Genomic DNA, 15,674 nt, shown 5'->3' with positions numbered 1-15,674 from the left:
GTACACTGGGTAACAGCGTGGAATGCTGCAGGAGGATGGAGGTGGATGGCACAGGTTGCTGACAGCCTTCCCTTGCCTTTTGCTGATGCCTGTGGTTTGATGAAGCTCACCCAGTAAGACAAATGGATGTGACAGGATCACAGTGCCCTTCATGGCCCCATTTGCTGCCAGAGCTGGACAGCAGCTCCTTCCTCTCCTCTGCTTGAGGAATGATCTCCCTTTCAGATGTTGTGGACATGGTGCTGCCACAGAGGAGAGGAATGTACAGTGGCTCCCAGCTGTAGGACTTGATGCAGAAAAATCAATGTTTATATTTTTCTTAGCTGGGAATAACTCCAGTAAATAAACACCTTGCTGAGTTCAAATGATGCAGGCACCTTGTATGAACCAGAATGAATTTTCAAGCTCTCTCTTGCTATAAAATGGATTTCTTGATTTCAGGCTTTATTTAGAGAAACGTTTGATTTAAGAAAGGTGTTGAAGGTTATATCTGATCTCTGTGAGGTGGAGCTGCTCTTCCAGTGGCTGTGGAGCATGGTGTGGAAATGTGGTTGGATTGCTGCTGCTGCTGGAGTGTTCCCAGGAGAATTTCTCACATACCAGCCAAAGGGAGGGTCATTTCCCTCCTCCCCAGGGGGGTTCTGGCTGCATCCTCTGCCCCTCCAGACCTCGCTGCTGCATTGCAGTCTGCTCAGAGCTTTGAGAAGCTGCGTGTGCAGGTGCTGCTGCTTGGGATTCTGGAGGCCAGCCAGGACCCAGTTCCTTCCATGGGCTGCACTGGCATCTTGGAGCTGTCTGTGCCTGCCCTTTATGGGATTAAACACCCTCCTCCCCTTTGTTCCAGGCAGTGTGATGGTTGAACTTGGTTGTTGAAGGGATGCTGGAGAGGGAGCCAGTGGTGAGCCCACTGAGGGGCAGCTCCCATGACTTAGGCTGCTCTTGGTTTCTGGAGGTCTGACTTTGCTCTTCCTGGGAAGAGATGAGGGCATGGGATGGACTTGGAGGCTTCTGCACAGTTGACCCTGTCTGTGGTCTCAGGCAAGCAGAACAGGGTGGAAGGGCTTGGAAGGGACCTGCTCTGCTGGTGAGAGGCACAGCTGACCTGGAGCTGGAGTTCAACATTGGGTTTAGGACTTGGCCGTGTTATCTGGGAGCAGGAGTGTGTGGAGGGAGGGCTCTGGGTTCCTGGTGCATGTTTAACTGAGGGAGAGCTGGTTTGTCCTTGTGTGAAGGAGGAGGAAGCAGAAAAGTGCTTTAGCCCCACCTTTGCTCCAAGCTGCAGGAAATGACCCCGAGCAGGGGACAAAGGGCACCATGCAGGGCTGAGGTTTGTTCTCAGTGCGAGTGCACACATGGCATCCTGAAAGCATTGGGAGGGCTGCACTGGGGGAAGACTGCTCTCTGCAACCCAGGGATCATCATGGTCCATGGACTTGGTGCTGCTGCTGCACTTTCTGAAAATTGAACCTGTCTAGAGAAGGTAATTGTGACTTCCCACTCTGGGATGAGACGGTTCTGTTGTGTGTTGGATCCATTCTCCCATCAGGGTTTCAGGCATTCCCAGGCAACATTGGAGGTTGAAACCAAGGGCTGGTGCAGCCAGAAGGGCATTATGTCCTCTCTACTTCACAGATGAGGGGGGAAGCAGCTGGGGCTGGGACATGGTGCCCCTCTTTGCTGAGATTTGGAAGATGCTGGTGAGCTGTACTGGCACTGGTGCCCCATGGAGCTTCTGCTCCCAGTGGGCCAGGCTTCTGGCCCCAAAACCTACAGGTAGAAGCACCTCTGCACACCAAAGCCTGCCTTCCTTGGCTTGGTGGTGTCTGGTATGGGATAACACAGTTATCCCAGTGTGGATAAGTGGTGTGGAGCTGGAAGGAGAGGAGGGAGACTGGAACAGAAAGTGAGATGGAGGTGGGTGAAGTAAAGAAGGAGGAAAGCATTGATGCTGGAGCAGCAAGAAGGCAGAGCAGGGTGTCACCTCCTCCAAAGAGTTCCAAATGACCTGCAGACTCACAGAGTTGCCAGGGTTGGGCACGGAGATTGTGTGTTTGCTCACCAGGGCACAACCTCCACTGTGAGAATGGGGTCAGTGGGTGCAGGGCTGCGTCTTTTGCCCTTCCTGGAACATTTTGGATGGAAGCCAATGCATTGCCATACACTTGGAGAATTTATCAGTGCCAGAGGAGCAAGTGCCTCTAGAGCAGTGACTGAACTGAAGGTCATTCCCTTCCTGGAAGCAAGGTCCTGACCATGCCAGCCCAGGAAACACGTGGTACCAGTGCATATTGGTTGGCCCTCAGCCTCACGCTGTCTCCTTTCTTGCAGCCACTCCCACTCTCCCGGCTCCATGGCTGCTGTCCGTGAGTGGTCCTGCACGCGCTGCACCTTCCTGAACCCCGTGGGCCAGCGGCAGTGCTCCATCTGTGAGGCTCCCCGCCAGAAACCCGACCTCAACCACATCCTGCGGCTCAGCGTGGAGGAACAGAAATGGGCCTGTGCCCGCTGCACCTTCAGGAACTTTCTGGGCAAGGAAACCTGTGAGGTGTGTGGCTTCACCCCAGAGCCGGGACCCGGTGGCTCCCCCTTGCCCGTCATCAACGGCATCTTGCCCAAGCCTGCCGTGCTGGTGGAGCCCAAGGGCACATGCAAGGAGGAGGCTGCCAAGGCAGAAAGCAGCAGTGAGGACTCAGAGGGGAAGAGCCCTGATGAAGCAGAGCTGGAGAGCGGCTGGGCTTGCCAGCGCTGCACCCTGCACAACACGCCCGTGGCCAACTCCTGCTCCGCCTGTGGTGGCCCACGCAAGCTCTCCCTGCCCAAGATCCCACCAGAGGCGCTGGTCGTCCCTGAAGTCATCACCCCGGCCGGATTCCACATGGCCCCCTCCACCCCGCAGCCTTTAGTCTCCTCAGAGATCTCTGATGGTGACGCCGTGGCCGCCCAGGGCCCAGTGGCTATGGAACAAGAGGCCCAGAAGGTAGCAACCTTCAGCCCCTTCTCCCCGGGGCTCCAGAACAACCCTGTGCCCCGAAGCCGGCGGGAGGTGCCCCCACAGCTGCAGATGCCGGTCCCCGAAGGCTCCCAGCCCGCGCCTACGGGCGCTGTGGGGCAGAAGGGCTCTCCCCAAGGTCAGGCCAGGGCCACCCCCGCCACACGCTTCCCAGAGCTGCTGTCCAACAAACGGCTGAGCGTGCTGGAGGAGGAGATGGAGGTCAGTCCGTCCCACTGGAAGTGCAGCTCCTGCTCCCTGCTCAACTCCGCTGGGGCCAGCAAGTGCGAGGTTTGCAGCACCCAAAAAGGCAGCGACACCATCAACCTGGTGGGGGACTCCGTGAGGTTCACCCCGTGCAGCCCCTCCAGCCCTGACTTCACCACCTGGTCCTGTTCCAAGTGCACCCTCAAGAACCCCACGCAGGCCCAGAAGTGCAAGGTGTGCGGCTCCTCCAAGCTGCACGGCTTCCAGGAGCACGGGGCTCCGGCCGAGCCGGCCCCGCGCTGCCCCGACTGCGGCGCCTGCGACAGGGCCGGCTGCTCCTGCGGCACCAAGGCCCCGTCCGCCCGCAAGGTCGCCCGGCTTTTCCCCGCCCCGCTGCCCGGCGGGCAGGACAGGCCAGGCCAGTGGGCCTGTCCTGCCTGCACCCTGCTGAACGAGGTGAAGGCCAAGCACTGCGGCGCCTGCCACACCCCCCAGCAGTACGTGGCCCAGCACAAGGGCCTCAAGCCCCTCAAGAGGAGGGAGAGCATGCACGTGGAGAAGAGGAGGCAAACAGATGAGGGCGAGGCCAAAGCCCTGTGGGAAAACATCGTGACCTTCTGCCGGGAGGTGAGTTCTTGCTTGTTCCTGGCTTCCCTTTCTGCCTCCCCTATAACTCTGGGGCAGCACCTTCCATGCCTGGGGTTCCAGGGATCTTCCCTGGCAACACCTGAATGCTGGTTGTTAGCACTGAGATGTACTTTGGTGCAGAATGATCTCTGGGGTGAAGACAGCCCACACCTGGTGGAAGGGTGAGGAAGTCTAAAACCTAGAGCCAAACCTGTTAACTCTGAAACTCAGTGGTATTTTAAATCAGGGAGAGAGAACTTCTGTGAGGAAGGAGACATCTTTAGGTGGTCAGTCCATCTCCTGCCAGTGTCTAGCGGTGGGGAAAAGCAGGGAGTGTGTCCAGGTTTGCTGGTGGCACTGCTGTCTGTGGATGCAGGAAATCTGGGGCACAAGAAGCAGAGGCTCTGGATGAGAGTGCAAGCAGAGGAACTGCTGCCACTGCCAGCAGCTGCAGCTGTTTCAGAACCATGGGCTGGGCCTTGGCATTCTTGGTTTGGGTATTGCAAATACAGAGGTGCAGCACAAATGGCTCCCCCCGTTCTGGGCAGGCCAGCTGAGCTGTAGCTGTAACCTGGCTCTAGCTGAAGGTCTCAGGAGTACGTGCCAGCACCCACCTTCCCTCTGTGAGGTGTCTGGGCTAGTCACTTGGGTTTCAGCCTCAAACACCACTCTGATGGTGTCATTTTTTTTTCACTGTATGGCATTAAAAGCTCTGTGAATGTTGCTTTCTCTGGCCTCCTTCTGGGGGAAGCCTCCAGCTCTTCTGGACCAGATGGAAAGGGAGTTGCAGTCCCATTTTGACGTACAGACAAGGCTTTTCCTGCCTGGTCTGAGGATTGTGTCCATTCCTGTGCCTCCACTGCACAGTCCAGGGAACAGAGATATTTGGCTTGGAGGGGAGGCTCTGAGAATGATCTTGTTTGGGCTTGTGGTTTTTTTTAATTGCTATATGTCCTTCCTAACAGGCGTGGGTGTCTTTGTAGCAGAGACCCGGATTGTACTTATCCCTGTCTTTAAAGCAAGTGAATAGCCTCTTTTGTAGGCAGGGAACATCTGTTACATCAGGAATCAGGCCTGAAGGATGAATCATGATGATGGCCAGGCTGAATTAGCAGCGTGGCACTGCCAGGAAGGGGAGCCTGCCTTGCCCCGTCCCGCAGTGCTCGGTCGGAGCCTTGGCTGAGCCTGTTGTGCTCCTGAACCCCCCAGTAATGGGCTGTTAGATCTGCGTGGGCCTTCTCCCAAAAATGCCCCTCCACCCGAAGCTCAGCTGTGCTCTGACATGTTCAGGTGCGAGGTCAGGCCTGGCAGCAGTGCAGGGGCGATGCTGCTCCCGTCCCTGTGCTCAGGCTGGCGCGAGGCCGCCTCCGAGCTCCCTGCTCTGCTTCCCAGGCTGTTCAGCCTTCCCCTGGAGGAGTCAGGCTGGCCAAGTTCTCCTCCGTCTGTTGTCCCCCTGCCCCACGTCATGTGGAGCAGCCCATCTTGCTGCTCCCTGCCAGGATTTCTGCTTGAGCTCCTGCTGTGGGTTTTCCTTCCTCTGCTATTCCAGCGATGCCTTTTCCAACTCTTCTCAGTGTGTGGTCCCTGTTTTAGCTTTACCCTTTCTCTTCTGTTGGGGAGCAGTGCAGAGCTGACCTCTTCCACTGGAATCATGGAGTCAGAATGGTTTGGTTTGGAGGGGACCTTAAACCTCATCTCACTCCAACCCTGCCAACCCACCTCACCTTCCACCAGACCAGGTTACTCCAAGTCCTGTCCAGCCTGCCCTTGAACGCTTCCACAGATGGGGCAGGCTCACAGCTTCCCTGGGCACCCTGTGCCAGAGCCTTCCCACCCTCACATTGAAGAGGCTTTCCCCAGTATCCAACCTAATTTTTTCCCTTTTTAGTTTAAAACTTTCCCCTTGTCCCATCACTGCTTGTCCATGTGAAAAAAATGCTTTCCCTCTTATTAATCAGCCCCCTTTTAGGCACTGGAAGGGGCTCTAAGATCTCCATGGAGCCTTCTCCATGTGAACGTCTCCAGCCCTCCCAGATCCCTGGAGGGGATCCTGCCCATGGAGCATCTCTGTGGCCTCCTCTGGACCTGTTCTAACAGATCCTTATCTTTCTTGTGCTGAGTCCTCCAGAGATGGGCAAAACTGGGGTCTCACAAGGGCAGAGCAGAGAGGGAGAATCCCTTCCCTCATGTCCTCATGGCCCTTGCACAGCAAATTCCTACAGAGCCCAGAGATCCATGTGCAGGGATGGGCCACATCCAGGTCCTCAGCCAGGATGTAACTGAGGCTGCTGGAATGGTGGCTGCTGCTCAGCTGCACGGGGCAGATGCTCCCCTGAGAGAGCAGAACAGCTGTTAGCTGAGAAACACCCTCCTACAAAAGAGGAACTGGAGGTGCTAATTGAGGCACCACAAAGAAAGCATTCAGGTAGGATTGCCACAGAAGTGGAGGTCAACTACTAGTGCAGCGTGCATAAAGCTAATTTAAATCAGAGGCAGCTTTTGCTGAAAGAATTTAATTTAATTTCATTTAATTGACAATAACAAAGAAACACCTGTTCTCATTTCACCCTGTGTTAGACTGAAAAAGCCACCCTTCTCCACTTGGTGAAGTTCTGTGCTTCCATCCATGTGGTTAATGCCTGTGGGATTACCTGCCCTTCCACTCATCCTGTTTATTTATTACACAGCAGCTATTGCAGGAGAGCTGGGACATGGGATACACTCGCTCTGGAATTGCTTGCCTGGTTGTGGTCTGGCTGAATGCAATTGCAAAAGCCGCCCTCCCATCCCCATGGATGTGCGTGGGGGGTGGCACAGGGCTGCCAAGCCCAGCGTGTCCCCTCCGGAGCAGGGACAAGGCTCGGGTTGAGGTGTGTTTGTGTGCCAGGTGGCTCCTCCTCGCAGCCTTGCAGGCTTTGCTGCTTTTGGAGGCAGCCAAGGCACCCCACAGCCCAGCTTTTAGCACCGGCACAAGGTGTGAGACGGTCCCTGCCCGGGGAGGCTCCTGTGAAACAGAAAAAGGCAGATTGGAGTCACAGCCCGGAGAGGTGAGCCTGAGGCAGGGCTGAATGCTGGACCTGAAGCACATAGAGAGAGGATCTCTGCTGCTGCCAGCAGACACCAGCCTAGTCCTGCCCCCTTGCAGGACTGCCTGGGCCAGGCAGGAGGGCTGGGGGCTCTGCTGTCTCTCAGGGGGGCAGTGGGAGGCTCTCCAGGCCCCCCCAGTCCCAGGTGGCTCCAACTGATGCTGTCCTTGCCTTTTGCTCTCACAGAACAAAGTCAATTTTGTAGACGACAGTTTCCCCCCTGGGCCCAGGTCCGTGGGGTTCCCGGAAGGTGACAGCGTGCAGCAGCGGGTCAAGCAGTGGCTGCGGCCCCACGAGATCAACTGCAGCATCTTCAAGGAGCGCTCGGTGAAGTGGTCAGTGTTCCGCACCCCCCGGCCCTCGGACATCCTGCAGGGACTGCTGGGGAACTGCTGGTAAGGGCGAGTGAGCCGGGCTGACCCCTTCCCGCCCCTTCCCCTCCTCTTCCTCCAGCTCCAGCTCGGCCCCCTCAGCCCTACTCAATCCCATTTATGCCCCCAGGCTGTAGCCCATGCTCTGCCTCACCCCCTGCCAGCGCTGCGTGGCCGGGCAGCTCGTGCTGCCCGCCCGTGCCCCGCTGAGGCCGCCCCGCCTGCCCGGCAGGTTCCTGAGCGCCCTGGCCGTGCTGGCCGAGCGGCCCGAGCTGGTGGAGAGGGTGATGATCACCAGGACACTGTGCCCCGAGGGTGCCTACCAGGTGCGGCTGTGCAAGGACGGCACGTGGACCACGGTGCTGGTGGATGACATGCTGCCCTGCGACGAGTGCGGGTACCTGCTCTTCTCCCAGGTCGGTGCCGCGGGGGACAGGGGTGGGCAGTGCTCCAGGGGTCGGGGAGGCTCTTCCCAGGCTCTCCCAGGAGGGGCAGTGGGAAGAGGCGCTGCTGGGGTTCATGTGAGGCCCCTACTTTGTGCTGCATTTAGAGTTATGAAGTCACTGAGGCCCCAAAGATCATCAAATCCAACCACTGATCAAATACCCTCTGCCCACTAAACCATGCCACAAAGCACCACATTGACTTGTTTTCGAGCACTTCCAGGGACAGTGACTCCACCACTGCCCTGGACAGCCCATTGCAATGCCTGACCACCTTCATTAAGGAATATTCCCAATATCCAATCTAGACCTCCCTTGGTGCAACTTGAGGCTGTTTCCCCTCATCCTGTCCCTGTTCCCTGGGAGCAGAGCCCAACTTCCCCCAGCTGTCCCCTCCTGTCAGGGAGTTGTGCAGAGCCAGAAGGGCCCCCTGAGCCTCCTTTTCTCCAGGCTGAGCCCCTTTCCCAGCTCCCTCAGCTGCTCCTGCTGCTCCAGCCCCTTCCCAGCTCTGTTCCCTTCCCTGGACACGCTCCAGCCCCTCAGTGTAGTGCCAGGTGCCATTGACCTTCTTGCCCACCTGGGCACGTCTGACCCATGTTCAGCTGCTGCCAAGCAGAACTCCCAGGTCCTTTCCCAGCAGGTACTTCCCAGCTGCCCCAAGTCCGGAGCTGCCAGGGGATGCTGTGACACAAATGGAAGATCCAGCACTGGTTGCACCCTGTTTGCAGCTCAGGACACTGCTCTTTGCTGTGTCCTCAAGACAGCTGAACTCTTTAAGGCCATAATATCCATCTGTTTAGACCCCTTTTGGCATTCCCCAGGCTGCAGTGAAGGAGTTTCATTTACAGTTTCTTTTCTCTCACCCCTCCTTGCACCACAGCCACTGGCAGGGAAAACATCCCTTACTCTTCATATAAAAGGAAAACATTATAACCTGTGTTTTGCACTGTGAGGGACTGAGGGAAAGCTGTTTCTTTCCTCTGAGGGGAGGTCTGGCATCTTGGCTTTGCCAGGGAGGGACTATGAAGAGGGAGGGGATGGCACATGGAGCAGCCTGTTCCAAGCCAGTGCCCAGTTGCTCTGAGCACGCTGGGGTGGCATCTGCTTGGATCATTGGAGCTCCCTCAGCCCCTCCAGGACATCGCTCTTTCCGGCCTTGCCCTGCCTGCCAGGCCCAGGGGCTCTTGCTGGGGTCATGTCCATGAAGGAGACTGAGAACGTCTCTATTGAAACTCAGGGGGCAAAATCTGCTGAAGAAAACAAAGTACCACCATCAGGAGGAGCCAGGGACTGGGACTGCTGGCCTGAATTTTGTTCTGCAAAACCAGTCCTCTGGGTTTTGACACACAGCCATGTCTGACTTAAACTTCAGAGAAGGGAGCAATGAGTTTGTGTCTACATTCTGCCTCTCAGTAGACAGAGGATACAGATGCATTTCTTTATTTCAGCATAAGATTTACTTGTCTTGGTTTTTACCTTTTCCTTCCATCTTTCATGAATTTCAAGTCTGCTTTTGGAATTTTTTTTTAAGATTGGAGGTTTTCACATGGGCTGGACTTGCCTCTGTTTCCAGGGGCATCTGAATCGTGATGAGATTGTTCTGCTGAATGTTCAGCTGTGGGAGCTGGATGTGGGGGATAAAAAAGGAAAATCAGAGTTTTAAAAATAAAGGAAAAACAGGCTCTTATCTGAGCTCTCTGGCTGTGGTTCAGGCAGAAATAAACAACATGGATTTTGTTGAGTGAGGGACCCAAAAACCAGCAAAAAGCACTTTTAAGCTCTCTTTATCCATCATAAAGAAATCTTCACTGCCCTCCTTTCCTCTGCCAGCTCTTGGCTGCCACCTGTGAGTCACACAGGCACAATGTACCAGTAATTTTCCCTGCTGCTCTCCAAGCACCGGATACCAAACCCCATTTGCTGGGAAAAAACTTGCATCTTGTAATTAGGCCTTGTAGTTACTCCCTGTGCTGGAGTAGAGGACTTTGCCAGTCCAGGTTTTTGGAGCTTGTCCTTGAAGCAGTGTCTGTGTTCCCTGGGTGGAATCCAATCGGTCCCATGGCCCTGTGCACTCTTAGCAACCTCCTCTGCCACAGGGGTGTTGGTTTGGGTTTGCAGAGGTGTGTGAGTTAAAGGCAGCTGTTCCAGATGTGCTCCACATCACAGAATCCTAGAATGGGTAGGAAAGGACCCACAAGGATCATAAGTCCAACTCCTGGATTTGCACAGGATGCCCCAACAATCCCACCTTGTGCTTGAGAGCGTTGTCCAAATGCTTCTTGAGCTCTGGGAGCCTTGGAATCCTCTTCCATTATTAAACGGTTCTAATTTCAGGTTGAAGTGGATGGAAGGGGCTCCCACCCTGCCAGCCTGACTGCTGGACACCCCAGGGTGCATGCAGGCCTCTTGGGTGTTCATTCCAGGACTTCTTCCCAAGGGGAATTGAGCTCTGCAAACACTGAGCAAAGAGCAAATGGGTCACCCATGGCCAAGGGGACAAGCTCCTGGCATGGCCTTGCTGCTCTTCCTTCCCCAGCCCCAGGACAGCTGGCAGGGATGGGTGTGAGGGGCTTTCCCGCTTTCTGCCCAGGGTGAAGATGTGTCCCTCCCTCTCTCTGCAGGCCCAGAGGAAGCAGCTGTGGGTGGCCCTCATTGAGAAGGCGCTGGCCAAGCTGCACGGTTCGTACTTCGCCCTCCAGGCTGGGCGTGCCATCGAAGGCCTGGCCACGCTCACAGGGGCCCCCTGCGAGAGCCTGATGCTGCAGGTCAGCTCCACTAACCCTCGCGAGGAGCCCATTGACACTGACCTCATCTGGGCCAAAATGCTGAGTTCTAAGGAGGCTGGGTAAGACAAGGCAGGAGCAGGGACTCTGGAGAGGGGGGTGAGGGGGAGCAGTCGTGTCTTTAGAGGCTCAGGAGAGGGGTAACTGCATTAGCTGGGGCGGAGTACACCACCCTTGCCATTCATCTGAAGCATTGCTGGAGTCCCACTCAAAGCTCTAAGAAATTATTTCTCCTGTGAGTAATTCTCATATGAAATCAAGAGCCTGGTGAACTTCCCCTGCACATCACTGCTATCTTGCAGGAGTCAGGAAGCGGCACTGAGCCCGCTGGCTTTGCTCTGAGCTTTTCTGTTGTGTGAATGCTTGACCCTGCGCGTGTCTCCCACCCGTATGTGACATCTTTGTTAATGACACCTTGCTGGTGCTGGGCTGGGGGGGCACAGCCAAAGCAGAGACCTCCTGCTCATCACTTGGGCAGGAGGGCAGCTGGGCTGGCTGAAGGCTGGGGTATGGGACCACACAGATGGATAACTCCCAGCACATGGTGTCCTCCTACACCTGACTGGTGCAGACTTCCTGCCCCAAATAGTGTCCTCACCCCTGCCAACTTGTCCAGCTGATGGACCACCTGCCTTTCCCCATGGCTTTCTGCAGAAGTGGGCAGGACCCTAGGGCCTGGCAGAAATCAGGGGAGGTTTGGGGCAAAGCTCCCCAGTGCAAATAAACTCTTTGGAGCCTAGGCTCAGCATGCACATGGACAAGGCGAGAGAGCTGTGGCCAGCACGGCTGGGCACTGTCTGGGGAGTGCTGTTGATCCAGCAGTGTTGTTGCAGAGGGAGCATCCATGAGCCTCCTGGGAGGAAGCTGTCCCATGCTTGGAGCGATAGGGATGAGCTTCCCCCCATGCCAGGCCTGGCAGGACCCCAAGGATTTGTTGTCCCCGTGCAGGTTCCTCATGGGCGCGTCCTGCGGCGGAGGCAACATGAAGGTGGATGATGTGGCCTACGAGAGCATGGGGCTCCGACCCCGGCACGCCTACTCCATCCTGGACGTGCGGGATGTCCAGGGCTTCAGGTGAGCTCGGGCTGGAGCCTGCCATGGCACTGCAGCTGCTCCTGCCAGCACACCCAGCAGGAACTCTGGGGACAGGTAACTGAGGGCATGGTGAGCAGGACCCTGGGGACTCTTTGGTGTCCCCATCCTCATGGCCAGCAAGGATGATGCCATCCTAGGGTGTCACATAAATGCCATTGTCATATGAGCTGTCCTTGCCTGGCGCTGGCTCCATGTCCAGGGGTAGAATGTTTTACCTGGTCTCACAACACACAGAGGACTGAGTTGAGCTCTGACTTCAGTGAGGTGCTCAGAGAATGGAGGGGGGATAGAAATGGGTGCCACCCTGACAGCTGGGCTGCTGTAGGAAGCTGTATTTCACCCATGTCACTCTCAGCAGCCTGCTGAGCCCCTTCCCCACAACACCTGGCTGAGCCCTTTGGGCAGGGCAGGGCAGAGGGAGCAGCAGCAGGTCCAGAGCCTCAGGACAGGGATTTCTGGGGCCACGATGTGGTTGACACATAAGTTCTGGGATGCTGTGAGGGCTTTGGAAGGCAGGAGTGATGTGGTGTCCTTTGCTGGGGGGCAGGCCGGGTCTCTCCTCCCTCCTGGGTCTTTGACACTTCTCCCCTTCCCCAGGTTGCTGCGTCTCCGGAATCCCTGGGGCCGCTTCTCCTGGAATGGCAGCTGGTCAGACGAGTGGCCACACTGGCCGCTCCCCCTGCGCCACGACCTGATGCCCCATGGCAGCAGCGAGGGCGTCTTCTGGATGGAGTACAGCGACTTCATCAAGTATGGCACTGCCAGAGGCAGAGCGTGGGGCGGGGAACAGGGATGGAAAACGGACCATGGGGTTACGACGGGGCAGGCGGTCATCCCTAGGGAACGTGGGTGTCCTGCAGCATGCAGTGTGCCCCACTGGGACTGAGCCAGGCCTCCCCACAGGTATTTTGACTCCGTGGATATCTGCAAGCTCCATTCGGACTGGCACGAGGTGCGTGTGCAGGGAATGTTCCCCAACAAGGCCAACGGGCCGGTGACGGTGACGTCGCTGACGGTGTTGGAGCGCGCAGCTCTGGAGTTTGCCCTTTTCCAGGAGGGCAGCAGGTGAGCTGGCCAGGGCAGTGAAACTGGTGGGGGGGCTCAGCCTGGAGAAAAGGAGGCTCAGGGGGGACCTTCTGGCTCTGCACAACTCCCTGACAGGAGGGGACAGCCGGGGGGGGGTCAGGCTCTGCTTTGAGACAGGACAAGGGTAAACGGCCTCAAGTTGCGCCAGGGGAGGTTTAAGTGGGATATTGGGGAAAATTTCTTCACTAAATGGGTGGTCAGGCCCTGGCACAGCTGCCCAGGGCAGTGATGGAGTCCTCATCCCTGGAAGGATTTAAAAACCTTATGGATGTGGCACTTGGGGAGATGGGTTAGTGGTGACCTTGGCAGTGCTCGATTAATGGTTGGACTTGATGGTCTTAGAGGACTTTCCCAGCATTAATGATTCCACAATTCTGTGGGCCCAGAAGAAATCCAAACACTTTGATATCTCACCACATGGCACTCCTTGGGGTCACAGAGCTCAGGGACGAGCCCCCATCACCATCTCTCCAAATCTTGGGATCTGCTCATGTTTAGCTGGAACCCAACTCCTGAATGCAGGGCTGGTTCCTGGGGCTGGATATTTGGGGCAGTGGGAAGTTGTTCCCTGGATCTGCTGCCTGTGTCCTGGGTGACGTGTGACCCTTCTGCCTGACACAGGAGGTCAGACACAGTGGACAGCCACTTGCTGGACCTGTGCATCATGGTTTTCCGGGCCACCTTCACCAGTGGGAACAAGCTGAGCCTGGGCCGGCTGATGGCCCACAGCAAACGAGCCGTCAAAAAGTTCGTCAACTGCGACGTGATGCTGGAGCCGGGCGAATACGCCGTCGTGTGCTGTGCCTTCAACCACTGGAGCGCTGCCCTGGCCGGCCCTGCTGCCCAGGGTGAGGGCATGGAGGGGCCCTGGGGGAGGGAGAGGTGCCAAAGCCCTTGGCCCTCATCTCCTTGAGGGTGGAGGTTGCCTGCTGCGTGCTGCACGTGCATCAACCCGGCAGCACCGTGCTCCTGGGGATTGTGGGCTTGGTGACAGTTCCCTGATCCCCCTTCCTCCGGGTGTCTCTGCAGCTTCCAGTCCCACCAGCAGCCGAGCAGCCACTGATTACTCCAGCTACATCCTGGCCATCTACAGCTCCCGCCTGGTGATGGTGGAGCAGGTGGAGGCACAGCCCACCACGCTGGCAGATGCCATCATCCTGCTGACCGAGAACAAGGGCGAGCGCCATGAGGTGGGGGGGGCACAGGGTGGGGGCTGCAGTGGGGTGGAGGGTGATGCTGCCAGAGGAAGCCTGGACCTGTGGGGTCCTTGGGAAGGGGTTGGGCAGGGCTGTGCCAGCTCTGGCTGCCACTCCTGGATGCCCACCCTCTTTGCTCCCTGGACTGCTGTATGGCACTCCAGCAAGTGGGCAGGTTTTGATTCTGGGACAGGGGTGCCCAGAGACTTCATCCCCTTCCCTGCTGTGTGCCCCAGGGCCGTGAGGGGATGACCTGCTACTACCTGACCCACGGCTGGGCAGGGCTCATCGTGGTGGTGGAGAACCGGCACCCCAAGTCCTACCTGCATGTTCAGTGCGACTGCACCGACAGCTTCAACGTGGTGTCCACACGCGGCAGCCTCAAGACGCAGGACAGTGTCCCCCCCCTGCACAGGTCCGGGGTAGGCAGGGGTGGGTCACGGGGGCTGCCATGGGGCTGGCAGGAGGCTGGGAGCAAGGCAGAGCCAGGGCTGGCAGGGAGGGATTATTGAGACAGAGGTGGGGTTGCTGAGGTGGAGGTGGGGTTGCTGGAACAAAGGTGGGATTGCCGGGGTGGAGGTGGATTGTTGGAACAGAGGGGGTGTTGCTGGAACAAAGGTGGGATTGCCGGGGCAGAGGTGGGATTGCCAGGCAGAGGTGGGATTGCCAGGCAGAGGTGGGATTGCCGGGGCAGAGGTGGGATTGCTGGGGCAGAGGTGGGATTGCTGGGGCAGAGGTGGGATTGCCAGGGTGGAGGCTGTGCCCTGAGCCCGTGGCTCTCTCCACAGGCAGGTGTTGGTGATCCTGTCCCAGCTGGAGGGTAACGCCGGTTTCTCCATCACGCACCGCCTGGCACACCGCAAAGCCACTCAGGCCTTCCTCAATGACTGGATGCTGACGAAGGGCACCCACAACCCGCTGCTCACGCCCGAGGTGGCCGGGCTGCACGGCCCCCGGCCCCTATGACAAAGAGCCTCCCTCTCCCTGCCCCGCTGCCCCGTTCCTGTCACCGAACCTGTGGCTCAGGGTGCCCCCCCGAGCCAGCAGCGCTGAGCTGTGGGGCAGAGCTGGGGTGGCACCCCCAGCACTTTGCCCCACGCTGCGGGGCCGGGGCAAGTTCTCAGGGCCAGCACCAGCCCTGCCCGCTGCCCTGCCCTGGCACCGCTGCCCCCCACGCACTTTACGAGGAGCGGTTGGGGGCACGGGGCCGTCTCAGGATCCCACCTGCCCTGTACCTGCGCTGGGCCTGGTGCCCTCTGCCCGCCCCGGGGACTCTGGGGGAGGGAGGGGGTGGAGGTTGCTGTCAAGACCCTTCCCAGGCACCACGCTCAGGACTCTGCCCCTTCCCGTGGTGCCAGGGCACTGGCGCTGCAAGAAGAATATACCTCTGATGTCTGTCCGTCTGTGTGACCCTCCGTCTGTCCCTGGGCCCTTCCTGCTGTCTTGTTGCCCCCCTTGTCTGCTGCCAGGACCAGCGTGGTGCTGAGGCTGAGCTGGGGAGTGCCAGGGTCATGCTGCCATGGTGCCACCCATGCCAGGGACACTACCCAACCTGGGTGCTGGGCCTGGGGGGAGAGGGCACAGGGTTGTTGCAGAAAGCTGCTGCTGAGGGGGTTTTGCTGTAATTGGGGTGAAACTCAGAGGTTTCACCACCTGCTCCCTGGCTCCGGGTGGGGAGCGAGGCCTCGGGGTGCTGCTGGCAGGGGCTGTGGCACCAGGGCCCCTGTCCCTGTCACACAAGTGTTACTATGCAAAGGCGGCCGGGGGGAGCAGTGCCTGGAGAGAAGCCAT

At 57.9% G+C, this 15,674-nt stretch overlaps 1 protein-coding gene across 16 annotated transcripts in view; it reads left to right on the top strand.

Annotated features, from left to right (window-relative positions):
* The window catches only part of CAPN15 (calpain 15), a 55,176-nt gene extending 39,894 nt beyond the window's left edge, over window positions 1-15,282 (top strand). For 9 of the 16 annotated variants that reach the window (XM_086854557.1, XM_086854548.1, XM_086854560.1 and 6 more), the window contains 11 exons: window positions 2,329-3,823; window positions 7,096-7,304; window positions 7,513-7,696; window positions 10,345-10,568; window positions 11,455-11,580; window positions 12,199-12,351; window positions 12,505-12,666; window positions 13,309-13,535; window positions 13,717-13,877; window positions 14,120-14,298; window positions 14,672-15,282. In XM_086854557.1, coding sequence (XP_086710683.1) covers window positions 2,351-3,823; window positions 7,096-7,304; window positions 7,513-7,696; window positions 10,345-10,568; window positions 11,455-11,580; window positions 12,199-12,351; window positions 12,505-12,666; window positions 13,309-13,535; window positions 13,717-13,877; window positions 14,120-14,298; window positions 14,672-14,849 — 3,276 coding nt within the window. In that variant the 5' untranslated portion in view covers window positions 2,329-2,350 and the 3' untranslated portion in view covers window positions 14,850-15,282. Of the gene's footprint in view, window positions 1-1,403; window positions 1,481-2,328; window positions 3,824-7,095; window positions 7,305-7,512; window positions 7,697-10,344; window positions 10,569-11,454; window positions 11,581-12,198; window positions 12,352-12,504; window positions 12,667-13,308; window positions 13,536-13,716; window positions 13,878-14,119; window positions 14,306-14,671 lie in introns of those variants that run through there. The other 7 variants (XM_086854562.1, XM_086854556.1, XM_086854554.1 and 4 more) reach the window with 2 other exon arrangements.
* Window positions 15,283-15,674: the final 392 nt, after the last annotated feature.

The sequence above is a fragment of the Cyanistes caeruleus genome, chromosome 17 (genome assembly GCF_971803275.1).
Source record: "Cyanistes caeruleus chromosome 17, bCyaCae1.hap1.1, whole genome shotgun sequence".
NCBI classification, from domain to species: domain Eukaryota; kingdom Metazoa; phylum Chordata; class Aves; order Passeriformes; family Paridae; genus Cyanistes; species Cyanistes caeruleus.
This window is presented reverse-complemented; position numbering and strand designations above follow the sequence as displayed.